This window comes from Microcaecilia unicolor, chromosome 6 (assembly GCF_901765095.1).
Source record: "Microcaecilia unicolor chromosome 6, aMicUni1.1, whole genome shotgun sequence".
NCBI lineage: Eukaryota > Metazoa > Chordata > Amphibia > Gymnophiona > Siphonopidae > Microcaecilia > Microcaecilia unicolor.
Genome location: NC_044036.1, coordinates 689,433 through 715,635, shown reverse-complemented (window position 1 = coordinate 715,635; position 26,203 = coordinate 689,433). Strand labels below are relative to the sequence as shown.

General features: G+C 42.9%; 1 protein-coding gene across 1 annotated transcript in view; it reads left to right on the top strand.

Moving 5' to 3' along the window:
* CCDC17 (coiled-coil domain containing 17) overlaps positions 1–26,203 on the top strand; it is a 152,707-nt gene that overhangs the window by 97,517 nt on the left and 28,987 nt on the right. The window contains 1 exon segment of the mRNA XM_030208030.1: positions 25,984–26,198. Coding sequence (XP_030063890.1) covers positions 25,984–26,198 — 215 coding nt within the window.

The window sequence follows — 26,203 nt, the reverse complement described above, 5'->3', positions numbered from 1 at the left end:
TATCGACTTCTCACCCTCTAGCACATGCAGCTTCTTTGGATTTTTACTCCCCACGTGCATCACTCTGCAATAAATTCTAACTGCCAATCATTAGACCATTTTCCTAACATTTGCAGATCTCTTCTCATGTTTTCTCTTCCCTCCGGTGTGTCCAATCAGTTGCAAATCTTCATGTCATCTGCAAACTTCCTGCATTTTCCAGTTCTTCTTTAGTCTCCTGCTCGTCCAAGCGTCCTTTCCCCCCTTGGTTTCATTCAGGTTTACACCTACTACATCGTCAATCATGTCAGGCTGAAAGACTCTGGATGAAACATCTCAGCAAGTCCTTATTCTTTACCAAAATGCCTACCGTTTTTATCACCTTAAACTAAAAGAAGCCAAAAAGATCTTTTATTTTTCTCATTCTCCAATCAGTCAAGAAATCCAAAAAGCTCTTTTCTGTACTCCGTGATCTCACCTCTCAGACGACTATGTCCTCAAGTCTTCCTCTGATACTCTCGCCACCTCTTTTGTTGACAAAGTCACTACTCTCAGAGCTACTTTCCATCTCTCTTCCTCGTACTCCCCCCCCCCCCCCAATCTTTTCTTGTTCCTCCTCCTCTCTGTCCTCTGTGCTACAGGAGCCCTCTACTTCGCCTAATCACAATGACTCTGTTTCTTCTCTAGGTAGCCCTTTTCATTCGATCTCTCATTCATGGAATGCTTTCTCTATCACTTCTTTCACTGTCTTTGCCAAGCATTTTGCTTCTATAAGACTGACCGCTGGTTCTTTGGATCCTATTCCTTCATTCTGGTTAACCATTTCCCATCACTGTCTTCTCCTTTTTCTTTATCACATGGTCATTACCAGCTTTTCTACAGGCAATTGTCCCTCTTCCTGAAAACATGCTGTGGTCAAACCCATTCTTAAGAAGCCTTCCTTAAATCTATAAATCGCTACTAATTATCATCCTATTTCTAACCTTTGTAAAATCACTGGGCACATTGTCTTTTTAAACAACTCTCTGATCATGCGGACTCTAATCATTTCTATTCATCCGCTACAATCGGGTTTCCATGCAGGTCACAGTTATGAAACCATTATTCTCCGAGGACAAGCAGGCTGCTTGTTCTCACATGTGGGGTCGACGTCTGCGTTGGCCCAGGAATTGGCATTTTGCAAGCAAAATATAAAAAAGTTTTGCCAGTGTTCTGTCCTCCGACAGCCTGGCACTAGTTTATAACGTGATCCTAAAATGTGTGTAATGCTTTTACTGTTGTTCTCATTTCCAAGGACTTTCGCTGCTGCAGTCTCTCATTGCAAGATACATGAGCAAGGCACTGTGGGTAACGTAGTTCACAGGCAGTGCAGCCACACTTGCTTGGCTGTGCAAGAACTGTTACCACTGGTTGTGAGGCTGCCCAGACCTCCTTTCTCTCTCTGCCAAGCTTGGCTCTTTTGTCTTCCTGCTATCACTTCCTGTTCAGTCTTACTATCTCTGTCCTGAGAGGTCAGCCAGGTATGACCTTTCCCTCTTATCTCTAGGACTACCCCTTGCTACCCGATGGCAGGCTCTGTTCCCATTGTCCTCTATCTGCTCCTCCCTGAGCCTGTGTAAAGCCCCAACACCTCTTTGTCCTTTCAGCCATAAGGCATTCCAACACCATCTAGCCAGGGACATGGAGCAAACACCATCTTGCTCCAGACAGCTCTGTCCTGCTGAAAACTCCCTGTAACGAAGCTGGTTTTTTACCCTGAGAATATCTCCTTCCAAATGAGATATTGCACATTCCAGTCACCCAGCTTTGGACTATTTCTACCTCTTCAACTACCTTCCCCCCCCCCCCCCCCCCCCACCTGCAATACAACTACCTCTCCTCAGATCTTCACCTCCTACAGCCTCCAGATTAAGAAGTCTCTGTATCCTGAAGCAGCATTTCTGAACATCTATCTGTGAGTAAATTATCTGTGATTTATTCAATAAAAGAGACTTCATAAAAATAATAGAGACTTCAGGTGATTTGATGTGCCAGGGTTACACTCCATGATATTGGAGCTTCTAGTTACCAAGTTCCAAGAGTCATGACAGCCAGAGTCTTCTGGCGTTTGTGTAGCGCACACCGCGCATGCGCGGACTGATTTCCCGCCCGTCGCATGAGCACGTATCCTCAGTTTTCTTTTCTCCTCGTTGAGGTGCGGTAGTTTTTTTCTGCGCTCCTCTCAGGCCCAGGAAAGAGTCTTGACGAGTTTTCGTTTTTCTCTTCTAATTTTTTCTTTATTTTATTATTATCCTCATGTTAAAAAAAAGGGGGGGTCCCATAGTTCTGTTTTAGTTTTCTCCCCTTTTTAAAGTTTCCTTTCTTTTTCGACGCGGCCGGTTTTAGGCCACGCGCTCGGGTTATTCCCTTATTTTTTGTGCCCTTTTTCTTTTATCAGACACAATCGCGTCCTTTAATTTTGCTGAAGCCGTTTTCCCTTCCATGTCACTGAAGACACCCAGTGGCTTCAAACGTTGTACTCAGTGCAACTGGACCATCTCAGGTACCGATACCCACGCCTGGTGTATCCAGTGCCTTGGACCCGACCATAGCCCAGCCACTTGTAGTCTGTGTCTTCATATGAAGAAACCAACCAAAGTGTCTCGAGAAGCCCAACGAGAAAAGCTTTTTGGGGCTCAGTCCGGTCCTTCGACATCGGTACCGAGGTCGGCGGCATCAACATCGAGGGAAGCATTGACGTCGGGAGCGGAGGTAATGACTGCTGAAAGACCAGTTTGCGCTGGGAGCATTGAGGCATCGAGTGGGTCTCCACCTGCCTCGAGGCCTCCTGTTATGCAGGCCCCCTGGGACCAACCTTCGTCGGACCCGGCCCTGAGGAGACTTGAGGATTCCAAGTCCTCTTCATCGGTACTGAGGAGTCTTGATGATGGGCATCGAGCGAAGGCGAAGAAGCACCGTCATCGTTCTCCTTCGACACACGGTGCTGGGAGCTCCGGGGCGTCGAAGGAATCGGCACCCAAGAAGTATCGGCACTGAGAGGATCGCTCCCCCTCTATACAAGAGGTGCCGATGCGTCGGTCTTCTGGCAGCCTGGTGCCTGCTCCCGACCCCGCAGCCTTGTCCGACGGTGGCTCTCGACAAGCGCATCAGGGCCGTGCTTCCAGAGCTTCTGGAAGGATTGCTGCGCCAGTCTGCTTCAGTGTCGGGGGTGCTTGCGCCTTCCGTTCTGTCTGCTGCAGCGGCATCTGGCCCTTTGCCTGTGGTGAAGTCCCTGATCTTGATGCCGCCTGCAACATCGGTGTCAGCTGCCACCCAGGTCGACTCCCACAGGGGACTGTGCTTTGAAGCTGTGAGAATTGGTCAAGATGAATATTTTCTGAATAATTTCAAAATACTGTTATTCGGATATTAATGATGTTATAATTTGAAATTACATATTTAGGTAGGGCTGTTATAGTTCTGCTTTGCAGTTGTCTGAGCACATGGTTCAGTAGATCTCCTTATGGTTATAAAACAGCACAGCTGTATCTCCTTATCCTTTAGCATTGTATTATGCAGTGTGCTATGTATATTGCAGAGCTATTGTCATAAATGAGTATAAGTAATTTTCAATGCATATTTAAGAATATATGTTGTGGCAAACAGGGTTTGGGGGTAAAACTAATGACTATCAGCACAGTCGTGGTAGACATTGTTGTATGTACATACACGATTTAAGGAGGCGGAACATTTAATGTGCTATGATGGTTCCATCTGTGACACTGCCACATATTCCTTTGGAGATATAATGGTCAGAATGGATATGGACTGAGCACATTATTACCATTATCACTTTGAGTGGTTAATTTCATTAATTTTGTAATTGAGTAAGGACTGAGTTATAGTATAGAAGGTAGATTCAGGTAGTTATTAGAGGTTTTCTTCCAGAAATTTATTTAATTACATTTTAACTGCCAGACCCTCGACCATTCTTCTTACTTTCGGAGATCCCTTCTCATCATTTCTACTCCCTCCAGGGTATCCACTCTATTGGCTATCTTCGTGTCATCCGCAAAAAGGCAAACCTTTCCTTCCAACCCTTCAGCAATATTTCTCACAAATATATTAAACAAAATGGGCCCCAGCACTGACCCCTGAGGAACTCCACTGCTCACCTTCCTTTCCTCCGAGCGGATTCCATTTACCACCACCCTCTGCCACCTGTCGGTCAACCAGTTTTCTGTCCAGTTCACCACTTTCGGTCCTAAGTTCAGCCCTTTCAGTTTATTCATGAGTGTTCTGTGGGGGACCGTATCAAAGGCTTTGCTGAAATCCAAGAAGATTACATCTAGCGCATGGCCTTCATCCATTTCTTTTGTCACCCAGTCAAAGAAATCAATGAGATTCGTTTGGCAGGATTTTCCTTTTGTAAAGCCATGTTGCCTCGGGTCTTGTAACCCGTTGTCTTCTAGAAAGTTAACTATCCTTTCTTTCAGCAGCAACTCCATTATTTTTCCTACCATCGACCTGAGACTTACCGGTCTGTAGTTTCCCACTTCTTCCCTGTCTCCACTTTTGTGAAGAGGGACCACATCTGCTCGTCTCCAGTCTCGCGGAACCTCTCCCATCTCTAAAGATCTATTAAATCTTTAAGAGGTCCCACCAGGACCTCCCTGAGCTCCCTCAGTATCCTGGGATGTATCCCATGTGGCCCCATAGCTTTGCCCACCTTCAGATTCTCCAGCTGTTTATAAACTCTTTCTTCCATAAACGGCACAGTATCCACTCCATTCCCAAATATTCCTTCAGTAGCCAACCGCGGTCCTTCACCAGGATTTTCCTCTGTGAACATTGAAGAGAAGTAATTGTTTAGCACATTCGCTTTATCCTCCTCACTTTCCACATAACCATTCTCATTATCTTTTTGTCTCGCAATGCCATTCCTATCTTTTCTCCCAGCACTATCCCCGCCTCCCTACCACCAGCCCCGTCTCCCGATCTTGACTAAGCTCCTGAGGATCCATTCCTTCGGCACAGGATTCCTTTATGCTTATCCCACGCATGTTTGAATTCCGTTATTGTTTTCATTTCCATCACCTCCCACGGGAGGGCGTTCCAAGCATCCACTACTCTCTCCGTGAAAAAATACTTCCTGACATTTTTCTTGAGTCTGCCCCCCTTCAATCTCATTTCATGTCCTCTCGTTCTACTATGTTCCCATCTCCGGAAAAGATTCGTTTGCGGATTAATACCTTTCAAATATTTGAACGTCTGTATCATATCACCCCTGTTTCTCCTTTCCTCCAGAGTATACATGTTTAGTTCAGCAAGTCTCTCCTCATACGTCTTGTAACGCAAATCCCATACCATTCTCATAGCTTTTCTTTGCACCACTTCAATTCTTTTTACATCCTTAACAAGATACGGCCTCCAAAACTGAACACAATACTCCAGGTGGGGCCTCACCAACGACTTATACAGGGGTATCAACACCCCCTTTCTTCTACTGGTCACACCTCTCTCTATACAGCCTAACAACCTTCTAGCTACGGCCACCGCCTTGTCACACTGTTTCATCGCCTTCAAATCCTCAGATACTATCACCCCAAGATCCCTCTCTCCGCCCGTACCTATCAGACTCTCCCCGCCTAACACATACGTCTCCCGTGGATTTCTATTCCCTAAGTGCATCACTTTGCATTTCTTTGCATTGAATTTTAATTGCCAAAGCTTAGACCATTCTTCTAGCTTCCTCAAATCCTTTTTCATGTTTTCCACTCCCTCCCGGGTGTCCACTCTGTTACAGATCTTAGTATCATCCAGAAATAGGCAAACTTTACCTTCTAACCCTTCGGCAATGTCACTCACAAATATATTGAACAGAATCGGCCCCAGCACTGATCCTTGAGGCACTCCACTACTCACCTTTCCCTCCGAGCGAATTCCATTCACCACCACCCTCTGGCGTCTGTCCGTCAACCAGTTCCTAATCCAGTTCACCACTTCAGGTCCTATCATCAGCCCATCCAGTTTATTTAAGAGCCTCCTGTGGGGAACCGTGTCAAAAGCTTTGCTGAAATCTAAGTAGATTACGTCCATAGCTCGTCCCTGATTCAGTTCTCCTGTCACCCAATCAAAGAACTCAATGAGATTTGTTTGGCACAATTTCCCTTTGGTAAAACCATGTTGTCTCGGATCTTGCAACTTATTTGCTTCCAGGAAATTCACTATCCTTTCCTTCAACATCGCTTCCATTACTTTTCCAATAACCGAAGTGAGGCTTACCGGCCTGTAGTTTCCAGCTTCTTCCCTATCACCACTTTTGTGAAGAGGGACCACCTCTGCCATTCTCCAGTCCCTCGGAACCTTTCCCGTCTGCAAGGATATATTAAACAAATCTTTAAGAGGACCCGCCAAAACCTCTCTGAGCTCCCTCAATATCCTGGGGTGGATCCCATCCGGTCCCATGGCTTTGTCCACCTTTAGCTTTTCAAGTTGTTGATACACACTTTCTTCCGTGAACGGTGCTCTATCCACTTCATTCTCATTTGTACTATTTCCAGTCCATCGCGGTCCTTCTCCAGGATTTTCTTCTGTGAAAACAGAACAAAAGTATCTATTTAGCAAATTTGCTTTTTCTTCATCATTTTCCACATAGCAGTTCACAGTATTTTTAGTCTCACAATTCCCTTTTTAGTCATTCTCCTTTCACTAATATACCTAAAGAAATTTTTGTCACCCCTCCTTACATTTCTAGCCATTTGTTCTTCCGCTTGCGCTTTTGCCAGTCGTATCTCTCTCTTGGCTTCTTTCAGTTTCATCCGGTATTCCTCCATGTGTTCCTTTTCTTGAGTTTTTCTTTATTTCTGGAACGCCAACTCTTTAGCCTTTATTTTCTCAACAATTTGCTTGGAGAACCATATCGGTTTCCTTTTTCTCTTGCTTTTATTTACTTTCCTTACATAAAGGTTCGTGGCCCTATTTATAGCTTCTTTCAGCCTGGACCATTGTCCTTCCACTTCTTGTACTTCCTCCCAGCCCATCATCTCCTTCCTCAGGTATTCCCCTATTTTACTAAAGTCAGCACGCTTGAAATCCAGGACTTTGAGTTTTGAGTGGCTGCTCTAGATGTTATATCAAACCAAACCGTTTGATGGTCACTGCTGCCCAGGTGGGCACCCACTCGGATATTTGACACGCTATCCCCATTTGTGAGCACCAGATCCAGTGTCGCTCCCTCCCTCGTGGGTTCCATCACCATCTGTCTGAGCAAAACACTTTGGAAAGCATCCACGATCCCTCTACTTCTTTCCGATTCCGCAGACGAAACCTTCCAATCTACATCCAGCAGATTGAAATCTCCCAGCAACAACACCTCTCTCTGCATCTGTTTAAAATAGACATTACCTAGATAATCAGTCTCAAAAGACACTTCTTCGTGCTCTTCTGATTACCCAATTAGACTACTGTAATATCATTTGCTCCGGTGTTCCGCAATACTCTAGTTGTCGTCTTCAAACAATCCAGAACACAGCAGATTTCACCATATCACTCCTCTTTTAATTGAGCATCACTGGTTCCCTATCCTCTCTTGCATTCACTACAAAGTTCTCATCCTTGCTCATAAAGTATTTTACATCAGCTTTCCCTCTTATCTTTCCTCTCTTCTCACTCCTTGCACTCCGGCAAGAATCCTTCATTTTCTTAATGACAACTGGCTCAGAATTCCTCTATTAAAAGAGGGACACTATGAGTAGAAGGTATACAAGAATATACAGCCGAGTAGTGCATGCAATCTAGTGTTACTCCAACTTATTCTTTACTAGTTATAAATTCAAATAATTTCCCAGGAGTAAAAAATATATAATTAGTGGCATTCAAGGAAATAATACACCTACAGGGAAATTTAAGGAGGAAAAGCCCTCCTAGTCTAAGAATTCTTGGTTTTAAGGTCAAGAACTCTTTCCTCCTCTTTTGAGTGTCACGTGAAAAATCTGGAAACATCTGAATTTTTGAACCTAGGAAAGAAGCATTTAAGTGACGGAAATACACTCTTAATATATTATTTCGATCATGTTCTAAAGCAAACATTACTAGCATTGTAGTCCTTTCGGATATAACTTCCATAGAATTTTCAAGAAAGTCCGTAAGATTTAAATCTGGTTGTGGAGGATCAGATTTTCCTTTAGTTCCAGTAATATATAAAACCATTGTAATTGGTGGAAACGCTTCAGGTGGAATACCCAGCACTTCTTTGAAATACTTTTTTAGCATTTCCAGTGCTGGGATAATTGGAGACTTAGGAAAATTTAATAAACGTAAGCAGTTCCTCCTGGCCTGATTTTCCAGGTATTCAATTTTACGTTTTTGGTAGTTTCTATCTTTATTTAACACAACAATCGAGTCTTTTACTGATTTTACCTCTTGTTCTAAAGCTTCAATCTTAGAAGTCTGCTCCTCGATCTTCACAACTTTCTGAGCTTGAATCTGTTTTATTTCAGTCACCTCTCCTCGGAGCTTGAAATCTGTTGGAGAGTTGTATTTATACCCCGGATTGCATTCCAAAGTACTTCCATTGTTATTACAGCCAGTTTGGGTTGTCCACCATTCCCTCCAGAAAGACTGATCTGTGTTATTGTAGGTAAATCAGGTGAACACACCTGATTATCTGCAAATGCTGTTCCCACAGGAGTCGAGATGGCTGCAGGCCCTCCACACGCAGCTGCCGATTTTTCTCTCACATCGGAGGTTTCAGTCAGCTGTAGTTCTGTTACCACCAGTCCTGTTCCTGGTCTCGGAGGTGCCGTAAATGAGGAAGGAGTAAGAGACACACCCTCTGCACTATGGTCCTGTTCTATCGGTGGCCCCTCGTGGTATTTTCCTGACTTCCCGGCGTCTGTAGTCCGAGTTCATCTAGCGTCGTTTGGCGCATGGGGGGGGGGACATTCACCCCACTCGTGGAGGTAAGTGTACAGGTTTTCCCCTTCCTCTTCCCCATTTCTGGTTGGAGGATTTACCCGTTTCGCCAAAGTTTTCGCAGAGAGTCCGGAGCGAAAACAGACACACTTCTAGTCCAGACGCCATCTTGGATCCCATATCATTTATACATATGTTAAATAGTACTGGTCCCAGTACAGATCCCTGCGGCACTCTTTATATGTATATCCATGTTTGATTTGTCCCTGCCTTTCACAGGGCACAGACTGTAGAAGTCCGCCCTGCACCGGTTTTATTCTCCAAATACCAGCGTCGCCACCAAGTGTCTGCTAAGATTCCATAGATTCATTCCTTCTAAACAGGATTCCTTTGTGTTTATCCCATGCATGTTTGAATTCCATTACCGTTTTCATTTCCACCACCTTCCGCGGGAGGGCATTCCACATATCCACCACCCTTTCCGTGAAAAAATACTTCTTGACATTACTCCTGAGTCTGACTCCCTTCAACCTCAATTCATGTCCTCTAGTTCTCCCATCTTCCCGTCTCCGGAAAAGGTTCGTATGCGGATTAATACCTTTCAAATATTTGAACGTCTGTATCATGCCACCCCTGTTTCTCCTTTCCTCCAAGGTATACATGTTTAGGTCGGCAAATCTCTCCTCGTACGGTTTGAAACGCAAATCCCATACTATTTTGATAGCTTTTCTTTGCACCGCTTCCAGTCTTTTTCCATCTTTAGCCAGATACGGCCTCCAAAACTGAACACAATACTCCAAGTGGGGCCTCACCAATGACTTGTAGAGGGGCATCAACACCTCCTTTCTTCTGCTGGTTATACCCCTCTCTATGCAGCCTAGCATCCTTCTAGCCACGGCTGTTGCCTTGTCACATTGTTTCTTCACCTTCATATCGTCCGAAACCAACACCCCAAGGTCTCTCTCCTGAGTCAAGCTTGCTAATCTCTCCCCTCCTATTCGGTATCTCTCTTTTGGGTTTCTACACCCCAAATGCATCACTCTGCACTTCTTGGCATTAAATTTTAACTGCTCATTCACAAATAGAAACCCTTAAGTTTATTTTTTCATTTTTTCTATATGCTCTTTAATATCATTATATATTTAGCAAACAATCTCAACAAATCAAACTATATATGTACTCTACATCATTGTGGATAACTTTACAATGATAAATTCCTTATAAATAGTACAGTGCTCAGTAGTGCATATTATCAATCACTCCGAATGGATGGCTATGTAATATGATCACCCATACATCACTGCACTGTGTCCCTCCCTACCTCCAGTACCTAAGTCAAAAAATCTTCCATTTCAATGTTAGCTCTTCACAATGTAAATTCCAAGTACTTATCTGGAGATTGTATCTTGGGCCTCCATTTTCGACAAAGTGACGTAATCAGCATATTCAGAGTGAGTGGTAAACGTGATAGTGCTCGTGTATTCTTAAAATAATTCCTCTAACTTCAATTCGACAAATTTCCTCAGTCTCTTAAGCGTTCATTTTTCTCCTTCAGGTCTTTCCAACACAAGCTGTGTTTCGCAATACATTGCTTCATCAGGGGAATTAGCATCTCCTAGAAGTTAGAAGCATATAACTCAAACTACTGTGTCTGATTCATTATGCTATGAGCAGCAGTACATTGCGGTCTTCGTAAATAATTATACATCTTTTTATAACTATTTTTGCTTCAGTAATTAATCATACAATTCCTGGCATACCTGTGGTGAGACATTCTCCCAGCCCACGACTCTCCTAACTGAAAAGACGCCAACGCATGCGCTGTCCCTTATATTCAAGGATCGAATTAGCTGTATTTTTTGCACGAGTGTATGCAAATAGTGGGTGATCATGAATGTCAAGTAACGCTAATATTGGCCAATGTTTTCTAAATATAGCCTTCTAACTTTCAGAGATCCCTTCTCATCGTTTCTACTCCCTCTAGGGTATCCACTCTATTTGCTATCTTCGTGTTATCCGCAAAAAGGCAAACACTTCCTTCCAACCCTTCAGCAATATCTCTCACAACACCAGCACCAAACCCTGAGGAACCCTACTGCTCACCATCCTTTCCTCCGAGTGGATTCCATTTACCACCACCCTCTGCCACCTGTCGGTCAACCAGTTTTCTATCCAGTTCACCACTTTCGGTCCTAAGTTCAGCCCTTTCAGCTTATTCATGAGTGTTCTGTGGGGGACCGTATCAAAGGCTTTGCTGAAATTCAAGTAGATTACATCTAGCGCACGGCCTTCATCCATTTCTTTTGTCACCCAGTCAAAGAAGTCAATGAGATTCGTTTGGCAGGATTTTCCTTTGGTAAAGCCATGTTGCCTGGGGTCCTGTAACCCGTTGTCTTCTAGAAAGTTAACTATCCTTTCTTTCAGCAGCAACTCCATTATTTTTCCTACCACCGATGTGAGTCTTACCAGTCTGTAGTTTCCCACTTCTTCCCTGTCTCCACTTTTGTGAAGAGGGACCACATCCGCTCATCTCCAATCTCGCGGAACCTCTTCCGTCTCTAAAGATCTATTAAATAAATCTTTAAGAGTTCTCGCCGGACCTCCCTGAGCTCCACTCCACTGTTCACTCTCCTTCATTGAGAGAAATTACCATTTAACCCTACCCTCTGTTTTCTGTCCAATGACCAATTCCTAATCCACACCAGAACCTTGCCTCCTATCCCATGACTCTAATTTTCTCAGGCGTCTCTCATGAGAAATTTTATCAAAAGGTTTCAGAAAATCTAGATACAGTACATCAACTGGCTCGCTTTTATCCACATGTTTATTCACGCCTTCAAAGAAATGAAGCAAATTGGTGAGGCAAGACTTCCCTTGGCTGAACCCACTCTCAGCAGGCCACATGTATTGTTTAGCTATAAAGATTGAGGGATCCAGCATTCAAGAAAACTCACCAATTCTGAGTCCTTCAAACACTCTGGCAGTGTTGAGGTGAGAGCGATTTTCTAAGTCGTCCAGTTTCAGCTCTAATTCTGCCATGCACTTCTGCAATAACTCTGTTGGCCCTGCTGACGCCACCACAGCGTCTTCAATATCGCTGACTCATTGCTGAAGGTAGTCTAAATTAAGATGAAAACCATCCAGCCTCTCATGAGCAGCCTCTGCACAATCACATATAGCTTGTAGTTTTTTATTGAGGGCCGCCTCCACTGCTTTCATCTTGCTTTCAAGGACCTTGCTCCGATCTTTGTCCCTGCGCTGCGGTTTCACCGCCATTTGTTCCTCGCTCTGATGGCGAGCTAAGATGTCACACTGAGAAACCCGCACCTGAAGGCAAGGTAATGCGCTAATGCTGCCTAATTAGGGAGTTAAGAGGAAGGGCAGGAACTCTGATTTTCTGCGACCGCTCTCCATCAAGGTACCACGTGATCCTCACTAAAGTAGATATTTTAAAATATTCTATTCCTTTGCTGATGGGAAATGCAAGACCAACTGATTATTATTATGTAAGGTCCTGGCGGGTGTAGAAAAAGGTAAAAAGAGAACTCTTGTATCCTGGGTCTTGTCCACATTTCAAGTCTTACACACAGGAAATGCTTTATAAAATTATCCCTACAATGTTTTTGCCTCTTTCAACTTGACTTCTCCCAAAACTGGGAAGGAGGGGGGGGGGGGGGGGTCGTATTTTCTAGAAATCCAGTCCCAGACTTTTAAGAACTGACTTCAGTATTACGGTGGCTAACGTTTTGTGTACACAGGCTTACAGACTTCCTCCATGCTAGTCTTAACCCTTCCAAAACCAGAGGTTAAAGAGAATACACAGCTATCACTACCCTTCCACAACCGGGGAACACAGAGAGTGCACAGGTACCACTGCCCCTCCTAAATGTTGAGTGCAGTGGCGTTCCTAGGGGCGCTGAAACCCGGGGCGGACCGCTGATGTGCCCCCCCCCCAGGTGCAGCGCCCCCCCCCCGTGCAGCGCGACCCCCCCCACCCGGCGAAAGGATACCCCCCCTCACCCCAGCGAAAGAACCCCCTCCCCCCTGGGTGCACGCCGCTGGGGGGGGGGTGCCACGCGCCGGTCAGCATCGTTCGTTTCCATGCTCCCTCTGCCCCGGAACAGGAAGTAACTTGTTCCGGGGCAGAGGGAGCATGGAAACGAACGATGCTGACCGGCGCGCGGCACCCCCCCCAGCGGCGTGCACCCGGGGCACACCGCCCCCACCGCCCCCCCCCCCCTTGGTATGCCACTGGTTGAGTGGGAGGGGTGGGGAGTAAGAGGGTGGCAGGTAAATACACTCTAGAAAAGCTGAGATCACAGAGATAGACATGCAAAACTATGATTTACTTCCAAAGCTTCCTTGTGTCCTTAAAGAGGCAGGAAGTGTTTCTGTAACTGATTTTTATCTTGTTGCAGGCTGTTCCTGCTGCTACGTGTCTAATGGATGAACAGCTATTGATGTCCTGTCAGCATCTAAAGTCTCTGCAAAGGGGACAAGATTTAAAGACTCTCCTATTTTATTCAAATTCACACACAGACACAAAATTTACTTCTTTGGGACTGATGTTTAGTTGAGAAGTCATGTGGATAAATTACGTCTTTTAAATTTCCCAGCCTACTGACTAGTTAATTTAGTTTACTTTTTAGTCGAATACCTCTGCAGCAACTATACCCAGTTACTGAGAAAACAAGAAGCTCAATAGCGCTCAGCTTTTCTTTAAACACTGACCGTCACTGGCTAATTTAGACCCAGGTTTTCTGTGCTGGGCATTTTGGGGGCATTCTGGGGGTGCAGTCAGCTCTTGGAAAATACAATTTAACTGTTGCACTGATGTGCAAATGAGTAAGGCAACATAAAATGATTTTTGCTTTTGTCTGGTGCCTCTAAGAATATAGAATGGAGGCAGTCTGTAGCATATGTAGGGTAGGGCGGTGGGGGTGGTTTGCCCTGGGTGCCAACAGGAAGGGGGTGCATGGAGCAGGTGTGCAGCTGTCAGCTCTGCTAATGCCCTGCCCTGGAACAGAAAGTTGACAGGGGTGGCAGGGTACCGGCAGAGCCAACAGCACTCACGTGCTCCGCTGACTCCCTTGCTTGGAGAGGTGTTCACGCTCCGCCCCAGCTGCCATATAAGTTAGGTACACCGCTGGAGGCAGTATTGAAATTTTCCAAGTAACTAAGGAGCTGCCTGGGCAAATTCTCTGGACTGAAAATTGCACTCCACTCAATGGCAAAAATTATGCACATAGGTTTGGCAGCCTTTATACTTGTAGGTGCAAAGGTATGAAATGGGGCAGGGGGAGGCAGTATACAGGATGGTGTAAACCTGTTTCTTCCTACTAGTTGGGCAACTTGGCTTTTTTTCTCTTAGGCTGACCTCTCCTGAGAGCAGTGATCAGGATCAGTGCACTGGCATTGAAGCTCTCATGAGTGAGAGAGCCTTCAAATGAATATGACACACTCCTAATGAGTGAGAGAAGGGTTTCAAATGAGCCTGACACACTCCTAATATGTGAGAGAATGGGCTCAGAGAGTGTGAAAGCCATGTAGACTCGACAAGGCACCGTGTTTCAGCATATGACAGCCTGCCTCAGGAGTCTGGCATTGGGTAATTAGTGTCAAATGATAATGCCGGGTGAAAAAAGGAAAAGGGTCTTTAAAAAGACTGTGCATATAGGAACTAATGCACTATGTAATCACTGAAGGTATTGGAGATGCAAAAAAAGTACGCTCAATGAGTGAGATATGGTGTGGATGCTCATTCACAATGTACAAGGAGTACTTTTTTTTTTGCATCTCCAATACCTTCGGAGATTACATAGTGCATTAGTTCCTATATGCACAGTCTTTTTAAAGACCCTTTTCCTTTTTTCACCCGGCATTATCATTTGACACTAATTACCCACTGCCAGACTCCTGAGGCAGACACGTCATATGCTGAAACACGGTGCCGTGTCGAGTCTACAGCATTGATTTTACATGTATTGTGAAATGCCGAGTTTTAAGAACTAATATTTTTACCATTCATTGTTTTTACTTACATTGAATTTTATGTACACCAGAGCAATAAATATTTGTTTTTATTTTATTTATCCTGAGATTTGTCTAGCCTTCCTAAGTTCCCACTTCCTTTGTATATATATCCTAAATGGGACAGTCATTGGCCAAGGGAGGTCATCACTATATTGAAAAGAATGGGTAAGAAGGGATAACTACTACTACTACTACTATTTAGCATTTCTATAGCGCTACAAGGCATACGCAGCGCTGCACAAACATAGAAGAAAGACAGTCCCTGCTCAAAGAGATAACCCTATGTGATATCAACTTTATATTCCACGAATCTTTACCCTATATGTTCTGCTTCAGAGAAAACCCTGAAACTACTAAAGAATTTTACCCAGAATTCTTATTTTACTCAATGATTGTAGCAAAAGACCATGGTCTGCTAAGTCAGAAGCAGAGGTAAATCAAATTGAAGCAGTATAGCTTGATGTCCTCAAGAGCAGTTTCCTTATTTCATGGAATCATGTACCTAACACGGTTTCTGTACTAAAGCCCTTTCTGGAAAACTGACTGAGATCCATGAAGTACATCTAGGGCTGTTCATTTAACTCTATTAATTGCGTTAAGATTCTTGACCCGCACTAATAATTTTAACTCGATTAATCGCATCATGCTGCTCTCTCCTATAAGCAGGAAGAAAAATGGCAGAAAGTTGAATGTGAAAGATGTTATAGGGGAAGAAGCGAAGAAGAGAGGAGGAGAGAAAAGAAATAGTGAGAAGAGAGGAAATAGTGAAAGTAGAGTTCAGAGCACAGACAGAGGAATAAAACCAGAGACAGGGAATAAGATTAGAAAAATAAAATCACCGAACAACACAGATAAGAAAAATGTTTTTATTTTCAGTTTAGTAATTGAAGTACAATGTTTCAGTTTTGAGAATTGACATCTGCAGTCTGTTTTGCACAATGCAGGTGAAAATGTGAGGGGGCCACTTTACGCGATCAACCATGCGATTAACATTTTTAATCACGCACGGGCGTGTGATTAACAGTTTTAATCGATGAACAGCCCTAATTATTACATTCCCAATTATCTGGCATATGGGAGTGCATATGCTTATCTAACCAGAATCACAACTAGGAAGACTGGATGGGTCAATGTAGACTTTTTCTGCCATCATTTACTGTGTTACACAGCACGTTACTTCTCTTGATCCTGGTACCCTGCTTCACGTGTGTACACTTTGTACATATCTATTTCTATGGGTAAGCTGACTATCTGAAAATTGTTGTCCTCAGAATAGCTAAATGCACTGACTTCACAACACACATTGAAGGAGATTCAGTCTTGACAGTTGATTATTCACTGGCTGCTGTGGCTGAAATAAATCTGGATAGTCAGTGCTGGTATCTGGGTAGCGGCCGAGGCTGAATATCTGGATTCAACAATGACCAGCAGCGCTGTCCGAATAGCAGCCTTTTTGCTGTCCTAACGTTATGTAGCTAGTTTCCGGTTAGCGTCACTAACTGAATAACTCCAAACTATCTTTGCTATATCCCCAGACCACCCTGGTGCTATCTGGAAAGTGTCAAAGTATTCTGTAAGGGATTTAGTGGCACTATCCAGTGAGACAGGTACAGGAGACAATGGTGCAAAATTACAGACTATATACATAAGCTTGGATTAATGAGACAACGCCAACATGAATTTCCTTAGCGTCCCTCCGGACCGGACCAGGATTGGACTGATGGGTTGTGCTCGCCTACCAGCAGGTGGAGACTGAGAAAAAAACTCTGACTCTAGAGAGCCAATAGGAGCCCTGGCCATGTGACCTTAGCCTCAGTATTTTCTCAGTCTCCCAGCAGGTAGGAAGTGAGCCCATTAGTCTCTCTCCTTTTCTCTTTAGATATTACAGATATTTGTGATAATTCTTCTGTGCCTGGAATCTTATTTAGAGGCTTGACAGGGTTTCCTTTCTCTTCTTTCTTTGATAGCCTCGGGGGTGTTAAACTCGGGTGTCTCGAGTCCACCCCCCTTCCTCCCCATCTCCCTGGCTTAGCAGGGAAGGGCCGTCCCTTTCTCTGGAAAGGTGTACCGTCTTTGGGAGGAAATCTTGCCTCACCAATCTGCTACATTTCTTTGAAGGGGTGAATAAAGATCATACTAGGATTATAAACCACTCAGATATTTTACATGATACACAGGATATGAAATACTGAATAAACTTGGTAAAGGTGAGCCAGTCGATATTGTGTATCTGGATTTTCAAAAGGCATCCAAAAAATGTCATACTAGATCATACTTTTTATTGCTTGAATATTTTTACTGCTGAAATTGTCTATTGCTTATATTTGACTTATTCTTGCTGTACCTCCTCGAGAGAATTCCTTCAAAAAGGCAGTAAATAAAGCCTAATAAATAAATACATTCAGAGAAGGGAGACAAAACTGATCATGAGGATGGAAAACCTCCTCTATAAAGAAGCTAAATGAACTGGTCCTCTAGAGGGAATATGGTAGAAGTGAATGGTTAGACTGGAGTAACCCTTTTTCCACATAGGCCATTGGTACATAAAAACCCTCACTCCACACTTCCCTGGCATATAATAACTCAGTCCAGGCTACAATGTACAGTATATTCTGAAACAAAATGGTTTACTTAAATTTGGAGCTTTATTACAGGCAGAGTCAAAGCTGAAATAGATTCCAACACTTACTACTAATCATCTCTGTAGTGCTACTAAACGTACACAGCACTGTACACATTATATGCAGGTATTTCCTCTATCCCTAGTGGGTTCATGATCTGTTTTGTACCTGGGGCAATGGAGGGTTAAGTGACTTGCCTGAGGGCACAAGGAACTGTAGTGGGAATTGAACTTAGTTTGGCAGAATCAAAGCTCACTAACCACTAGGCTACGCCTCCACTCTTCCAGTTGTTGATCAGCTTCTTTAGGGTTCTCTGAACCTTTAGCTGCAGTGTTCTTTTTAAAAATTTTTTTATTTATTTATAAACAAATTATCAAGACAACGCTTGAAGACAGAAATGCAGGCAATAATTGAACACAGGAAATAAATGTCATGTAATAATAAGTCCCTTCTTAGACCACAAAAAGGGGGTTGCGAGAGGAAAAAAATCAAGATATAGTAGATTTACTAAAAGGTAACAATTGCTTTAACACAAGGCTTAACAGGTACTACCTCACAGGGGTGTAGCCAGACACCCAATTTTGGGTGGGCAGAAAAACTCCACCCTGTCCCACAAATGGTCTCTCCCTCTCTCGCCTGCACGCCATATGGTCTCTCAAACCTCCCCCTCCCACGCATACCTTTTAAATAGCAGATTTTCACCAGCAGGGAGCAGCAACTAATACACACTCCTCATGTTGGCCCCACAGTCTTCCCTCTGATGCAACTTCCTGTTTTTACATAGGCGGAAATACATCAGAGGAAAGGCTGTGGGGCCAGAGTGAGCAGTATGTATCAGTCACTGCTCACTGCAGGTGAAGATCTGCTATTTACAAGGTATGCAGGAAGGACAGTTGTTGGGAGTTTTCGACTGGTGGGGCTTGGGGATCCCTGCCTGCCACATCATAGGTGTGCCGATACTTGGTGGGCCTGGGCTCACCAGGGCCCACCCTTGGCTACACCACTGCTACCTCAACATCATATACTAATACGCAGGCATAGTTGTTATACACACTAGAACTTCTTCAAGTCCAAAAAGGAGCGTAACTGCTTTGGAACAAAAAAATACATACTTAGGTTGAACATATGTGATCCTACATTTATAAGGAAAAACCAGTAGGAAAGTACCCCCCAAATCCTTGACATCTTGTCTCATTGAGAGGAAAGCTTTCCATCCTCCTCTCTTGGGTAATTTTAACGACATCTGGGTAGATTCTCATCTGACCATAAAAGAGATGTTGAGAATGTCTATTGCTTCATTATAGCATCAATATCTTGTTCAAAAACCATAGACATTAATAAAGTGGTCCGTTCTGTGGATTCATTGATAGACTCCCTCTAAAACAGCAGAGATATTTTTCAAATACATTGATGGTTCAGGCTCTGAACCTACAACCTCACCTTGGACATTTTTTAAAGAAACTGGAAGGTATTAAATCTTGTTTACTGGAGATACAACGCCAGAGGAAAACTTCCAATATCTTAACTAAATATTTTTTGAAGATAACCAAGGGAAGAGTGACCAGAGCTTTTGGAAAGTTCAAAATACGTAAATTGAGCCTCCTATTATAATTTTCCAAAAACTCAATCAGTCTATGAACAGCCAGCCTCTCTACAACTGCTGCATTCTTAAATTCTTGCAGACTTTTAATCTCCAAACGAATTTGTTCAACTTGACCCAAGATATTGGTTTTCAAAGTTTCCACTGTCTTACTTAAGGAATCAAATTTTCCAACCAAAGTTGTTACTTCTGTTGATGTCTTCATTACAGTAAAGTTGACAGTTTGCAGAGCACTCCAAATGAACGCCAGAGTTACCGCCACAGGGGCTTCCAAATGGCTACCAGATGGTCCATCTACCAGCAGCTCCCCAGTCAGAGCTCCAACCCCACCTCGCTCAACCAACGCAACCACCTCTCAAATGCTTGGTGCACTCTGGCACTCTATTCTAGCTGCTGGACATGGCAGGGAATTCGCTGCTGGTGGAGAAAGAGATGTTTGGTGCTCCACTAAGAAAAGGCACTAGAGAAGATTCCATAGGAAAATGGAGGCCAGCGACAGCGAGGAATGACTACAACTAAGTGTCAGGAGCCTGCCGCCATCTTGACTCCTCCCCCAACTGCAGTGTTCTTATCTGGATGGAACTCTCTGGAAAGACTCTTTATAGATCTTCAGGGACTATCCTCTGGTCCCCTCTTGCTCCTCAGATCTGGATCTTTTAGTATTTCTTCCCTTCTCCTTGGAAGGATGTTGTGGGGGGTTGGTTTCCTATTCCATTAGCATTTGAGATAAGTGTAGCAGCTTAATTGGCTCTGATACTGCTCTCTACTCTTTCTTTCTAGGTGTACTGGTTGGTGTAATGGCCAGAGAAGCTCAGGTTTTGGATGTTTTTAGCAAAATGTCAAAATCAGACTTAGAGGTTTTATTGAAAATGCTCTTCTATAAGTGTTGATGATGATTTTTGCCTCTGCTGATACCACAGTTTTGTTGAGAAGGTTTATTATTTATTGCACTTAATATGCTGCTGTTCCTGACAAACATGACAGGGTGATTTACATAAAATTATTTTTAAAATTTAAAAGGAATGCCAGTCAAATATGATAGGGAAGAGAAAAGGCAAGAGAAAGTAGTATAGTTTAAGCTAAGTAACTACAATTTATATAGACAGTGGTTCAATGCCTTTGGACTGCCACAGCAGACAGCCTAGATGGTCTATTCATTTAAGCATTGTTCTGGGTAGGCCTTTACAGGCTTCCCTCCTAGCGATGGCAGAGTGGTTATTCCAGAACAATCTGAGGCTAAATCCTGAAAACACAATCCAGGAAATCCGAACGAGCATGGAAAAAAGTAAAAGATGAACACACGCTCAACGCTTGGAAACAAATACAAAGAAAATACAAATACGCAATAAGACAAACCATACTACAAAACTAAAATAAGGACACGAAGAAACTATACCAACTCGTAAACCAACTACTAGATACCACTCCGATCACTACAACCAATACGGACATCCCATCAACAGACAAACTTGCTAATTACTTCAACGAAAAAATTGCAAACCTACGCAACACATTACCGCAGGACAATACCGATATTGAAAACTCCATCAATGGCATGGACCCAACCCCTGGAGAATACCCAGCTGACTGAACTTGATCCAACTTCACTCTCCTCACCGTCAAAACAGTCACCCAGGCGATCAGTAGATTCTCCAGCACTCACTGCAAACTAGATACCTGTCCCAGTTACCTATTAAAATCCACCCCGACCACTTTGTAGGGGACCTCACTTCCCACCTAAACTACATGCTTCAGCAAGGCCTTTTCCCTAAGGAAAAGGGCAACATCCTACTCACCCCATTACCAAAAGATACCAAGAAAAAAAGCAAACTACCGCCCAATAGCATCTATTCCACTGGTAGTCAAACTGATGGAAAGCATGGTAACCAAACAACTCACTGAATATATAAATAAATTCTCAATACTACATGTATCACAATCCGGATTCCACCCCCTCCATAGCACTGAAACAGTGGAGGAGTGGCCTAGTGGTTAGGGTGGTGGACTTTGGTCCTGGGGAACTGAGGAACTGAGTTCGATTCCCGGCACAGGCAGCTCCTTGTGACTCTGGGCAAGTCACTTAACCCTCCATTGCCCCATGTAAGCCGCATTGAGCCTGCCTTGAGTGGGAAAGCGCGGGGTACAAATGTAACAAAAAAAAAAAATACTCTCCTAGCCAAATTCAAGCAGGAAATAGCAACAGGAAAAAGCATACTTCTCCTCCAATTTGATATGTCTAGTGCATTCGACATGGTAAACCATAATATACTACTAAGACTATTAGACTACTTCGGGATTGGTGGTAATATACTCAGTTGGAGCAAGGGTTTCCTAACCACTTGAACTTATCAAGTGAAATAAAATTTAAACATGTCATCACCGTGGAAAGCAGACTGTGGAGTACCTCAAGGATCACCACTTTCACCGATCCTTTTCAATCTAATGATGACCCCACTAGCCAAGTCCTTAGCCAACCACGGTCTTAACCCTTTCATCTATGCAGACAATGTCACAATATACATCCCTTACAAACATGATGTAACAGAAATCACCAATGAAATCAAGCTCAGCTTGAACATCATGAACTCATGGGCAAATGCATTTCAACTGAAACTCAATGCAGAAAAAAACACACTGTCTCATCCTTTCATCACACTACAATACGGACAACCCCACATACATTTAGACCCCCCCCCCCCCCCATCTCAGACAGCCTGAAAATCCTCGGCATTACAATCGACCGCAAATTTACTCTAGAAAGCCAAGCGAATTCCACAACTAAGAAAATGTTCCACTCAATGTGGAAACTCAAACGCGTGAAACCATTCTTCCTGAGGGAAACATTTCGCAACCTGATACAATCAATGGTATTAAGTCATGTAGATTACTGCAATGGAATTTATGCGGGATGCAAAGAACAAATCATAAAGAAATTTCAGACCACTCAAAACACAGCAGCCAGGCTTATATTCGGAAAAACGTGATTTGAAAGTGCAAAACCCCTCCGTGAAAAACTACACTGGCTCCCAAAGAACATATTACTTTCAAAATCTGCACCATGGTACATAAAATTATCTACGGCGAAGCCCTGGGATACATGTCAGAACTCATAGACCTACCAATTAGAAACATATCCAGATCCACACAAACATACCTAAATTTCCATTACCCAAGCTGCAAAGGACTCAAATACAAATCAACTTATGCATCCAGTTTCTCCTATATATGCACACAACTATGGAACGCATTACCTAAAACCATGAAAACAACATATGACCACCTCAACTTCCGGAAATCACTACAAACTAACCTATTCAAAAAGGCATACCCTACTGATCCAACTTAAATGCCTGGACTTCGCAACACAACAAATCCACAGCATGTAATGGACACAACAAACTCCTCCACTCTATTGATTCCCCAATATGTCTGTTCCACATGAACCTTATCCTATCATAACATCACTTTCTATTTGTTCATACTGGAGTCGGCGAACGCCTCTCCAATACTATGTAGGCCACATTGAGCCTGCAAATAGGTGGGAAAATGTGGGATACAAATGTAACAAATAAAATAAATGGGACTTGATATACTGCCTTTCTGTGGTTTTTGCAACTACATTCAAGGTGATCTACATTGTATATAAAGGTACTTATTTGTAACAGGGGCACTGGAGAGTTAAGTGACTTGCCCAGAGTCACAAGGAGCTGCAGTGGGAATTGAACCCAGTTCCCCAAGATCAAAGTGTGAAATAGTAGCAACATTCCATGTAGAATCTCAAATAGTAGCAACAGAATCTCAAATAGAGCAACATTCCACGTAGAATCTCAAATAGTAGCAACAGAATCTGAAATAGTAGCAACATTCCATCTAGAATCTCAAATAGGGAAAGGGAAATGGGACTTGATATACTGCCTTTCTGTGGTTTTTGCAACTACATTCAAGGTGATCTACATTGTATATAAAGGTACTTATTTGTAACAGGGGCACTGGAGAGTTAAGTGACTTGCCCAGAGTCACAAGGAGCTGCAGTGGGAATTGAACCCAGTTCCCCAAGATCAAAGTGTGAAATAGTAGCAACATTCCATGTAGAATCTCAAATAGGGAAAGGGAAATGGGACTTGATATACTGCCTTTCTGTGGTTTTTGCAACTACATTCAAGGTGATCTACATTGTATATAAAGGTACTTATTTGTAACAGGGGCACTGGAGAGTTAAGTGACTTGCCCAGAGTCACAAGGAGCTGCAGTGGGAATTGAACCCAGTTCCCCAAGATCAAAGTGTGAAATAGTAGCAACATTCCATGTAGAATCTCAAATAGGGAAAGGGAAGTGGGACTTGATATACTGCCTTTCTGTGGTTTTTGTAACTACATTCAAAGCAGTTTACATAGTATATACAGGATCAAAGTCCATTAGGCTATGCCTCCACATACTGGATAACCACTTATTTAGCAATTACTGATACCACTCAAACCTGTCCTTCATTTTCACTATGTTGGAGTCTGGTTTGACTCTCAACTACCTTTTGTCAAACATATCTCAGAAATTATTTAGTTAGGGTTTGCTACACTCCGTTCTTTACATACTATTCATTCATTTCTTGATTTCCATTATTGTAATGTGATTTACGCAGGCCTATCGCAGTCTCAATTAAAAAGACTCCATACACTTCAGAATTGTGCCGCGTATTTTCTTTCCAAGACAAACAGGCAAGAACACATATCTCCTTTATTACACCACTTATACTGGCTTCCTATTAAATTTCACTTTCTTTTCAAAATCCTCACTTTAATCCATAAAGTATACTACTCTGGTGTTCCTTCATATCTTTCCAATCTAATTATTCCTTACACTCTTACTTGTCACCTCAGATCCCTTGACTCACATAGGTTGGTTATGCCCAACCCGAGGCTTGGCTCCTTCACATTGGAATTGTCTACTGGGCACCCTAAAATCTGAAATGTCATTCTAAAGGTTTAAATTTCTCTTCAAAACCCATTATTTTTAACAAGCCTTTGATTAATTTTCTCCTCATCTTTTGGTCACGTTGTTCAATTCCTGTTCACACAGCTTTAAGGATGGTTTGTAAGCTTGGTCTTGAATGACTGGTTGCACTCTGTCCTATCTGAAAATTGAGTTCTTTTGTATTTTAATTTTGTTTAATTTTATTTAACTTTTATAATTTTATTGTAAACCGCTTAGCTCCTTTCTTGGTATTAGGTGGCATATCAAGTTTTAATAAACATAAACATAAGTCTTTACGGTCGATTCAATTGTAGAGAATGACTCTTCTGTTCAGAGAGTGAGTGGCATTGAATTCCATAGAGATGAGGCAATGAAGAAAGAACTCGGATTTGAGTCTAAATAAAGACAGCCCTCATGATGGTAATACTCTCTGAGAGAGAAGAGGAAATACCGTTATGCTGAACTTTGTGTGCAAGTGTAAGAATCTTGTAATGAATTCTATATTGTTCCTCTTTGCTTTAAGACTTTAAGTAAACCCGGTTGGTACAGAAATTCTGGTCTGAACTGATTTATTATATGTCAGAAGAGTGTGAATTGAGTGGATTAATTTTGCCAACGGCTTCCCACCGATTGCTAGTTTCAACCCTAACCTACTAAGAATCTATTATAATTTTCTAAAGTAACCTGTCTAAAACCTATCCAGATAAATAAGGCTTACATATATTAGCTGTAATAAGTGTTTATTTCATTGTTTTAAGATTAATTTTGCCTGTATAATTTTAAATTTGGTCAGATGTTTGACAAACATGTATGGCTGACAGAAATGGGGCAGACACCTGGGACTTTATTTTGGAAAATATTTCCTGTGGGTCTATATCGCAGTAGTTTCAACCCCTCTCCATTAGTCTGCATTAATTAAATTTGCTGATGAGACAAAGTTGTTCAAAGTTGTTAAATCGCAAGAAGATTGTGAAAAATTGCAAGAGGACCTTACGAGACTGGGCGTCTAAATGGCAGATGACGTTTAATCATGTGAGCAAGTGCAAAGTGATGCATGTGGGAAAGAGGAACCCAAACTATAGCTACATGATGCAAGGTTCCACATTAGGAGTCACGGACCAGGAAAAGGATCTAGGTATCATCGTTGATGATACTTTGAAACCCTCTCTTCAGTGTGCAGTGGCAGATAAGAAAGCAAATAAAATGTTAGGTATTAGGAAAAGAATGGAAAATAAAAATGAGAATGTTATAATGCCTTTGTATTGCTTCATGGTGTGACTGCACTTCGAATACTGTGTGCAATTCTGGTCACTGCATCTCAAAAAAGGTATAGCGGAATTATTAAAGGTACAGAGAAGGGTGACAAAAATGATAACGGGGATGGGATGATTTCCCTATGAAGAAAGTGGGCTCTTCAGCTTGGAGAAGAGACGGCCGAGGGGAGATATGATAGAGGTCTATAAAAAATGAATGGAATGAGTGGACATGAATTGCTTGCTTACCCTTTCCAAAAATACTAGGACTAGGGGGCACGCAATGAAGCTACTAAGTAGTAAATTTAAAATAAATCAGATAAAATATTTCTTCACTCAACATGTAATTAAATCTGGAATTTGTTGCCAGAGAATGTGGTAAAAGAAAAGTCCATAAGCCGTTATTAAGATGGACTTGGGGAAAATCCACTGCTTATTTCTAGGATAAGCAGCATAAAATGTATCGTACTATTTTGAGATCTTGCCAGGTATGTGTAACCTGGATTGGCCACTGTTGGAAACTGGATACTGGGCTTGATGGACCTTCAGTCTGTCCCTGTATGGCAACACTTATGTTCTTATGTCCCTTCTGGATCTGTTACTCAGTATACTTGCTCTCTGGTATGTATTTCAGGGTATGTGAATGGAGAGCTGGCAGGTATACAGCGGGAACATCTCCAGCATGTGGCAGCACTACAATCAGAGATTGAGCAGCTAAAACGAGACTCTTCCAGGATTCATCCCCATCTAGGTCCCCCTCTGCTGCCACCTCCTGTAGCTCCTCCACCACCACCACCTCCTCCTCCGATGTGCCCACCTCTGCCTCCACCCTTCACTCTGAGAGCAACAGTAAG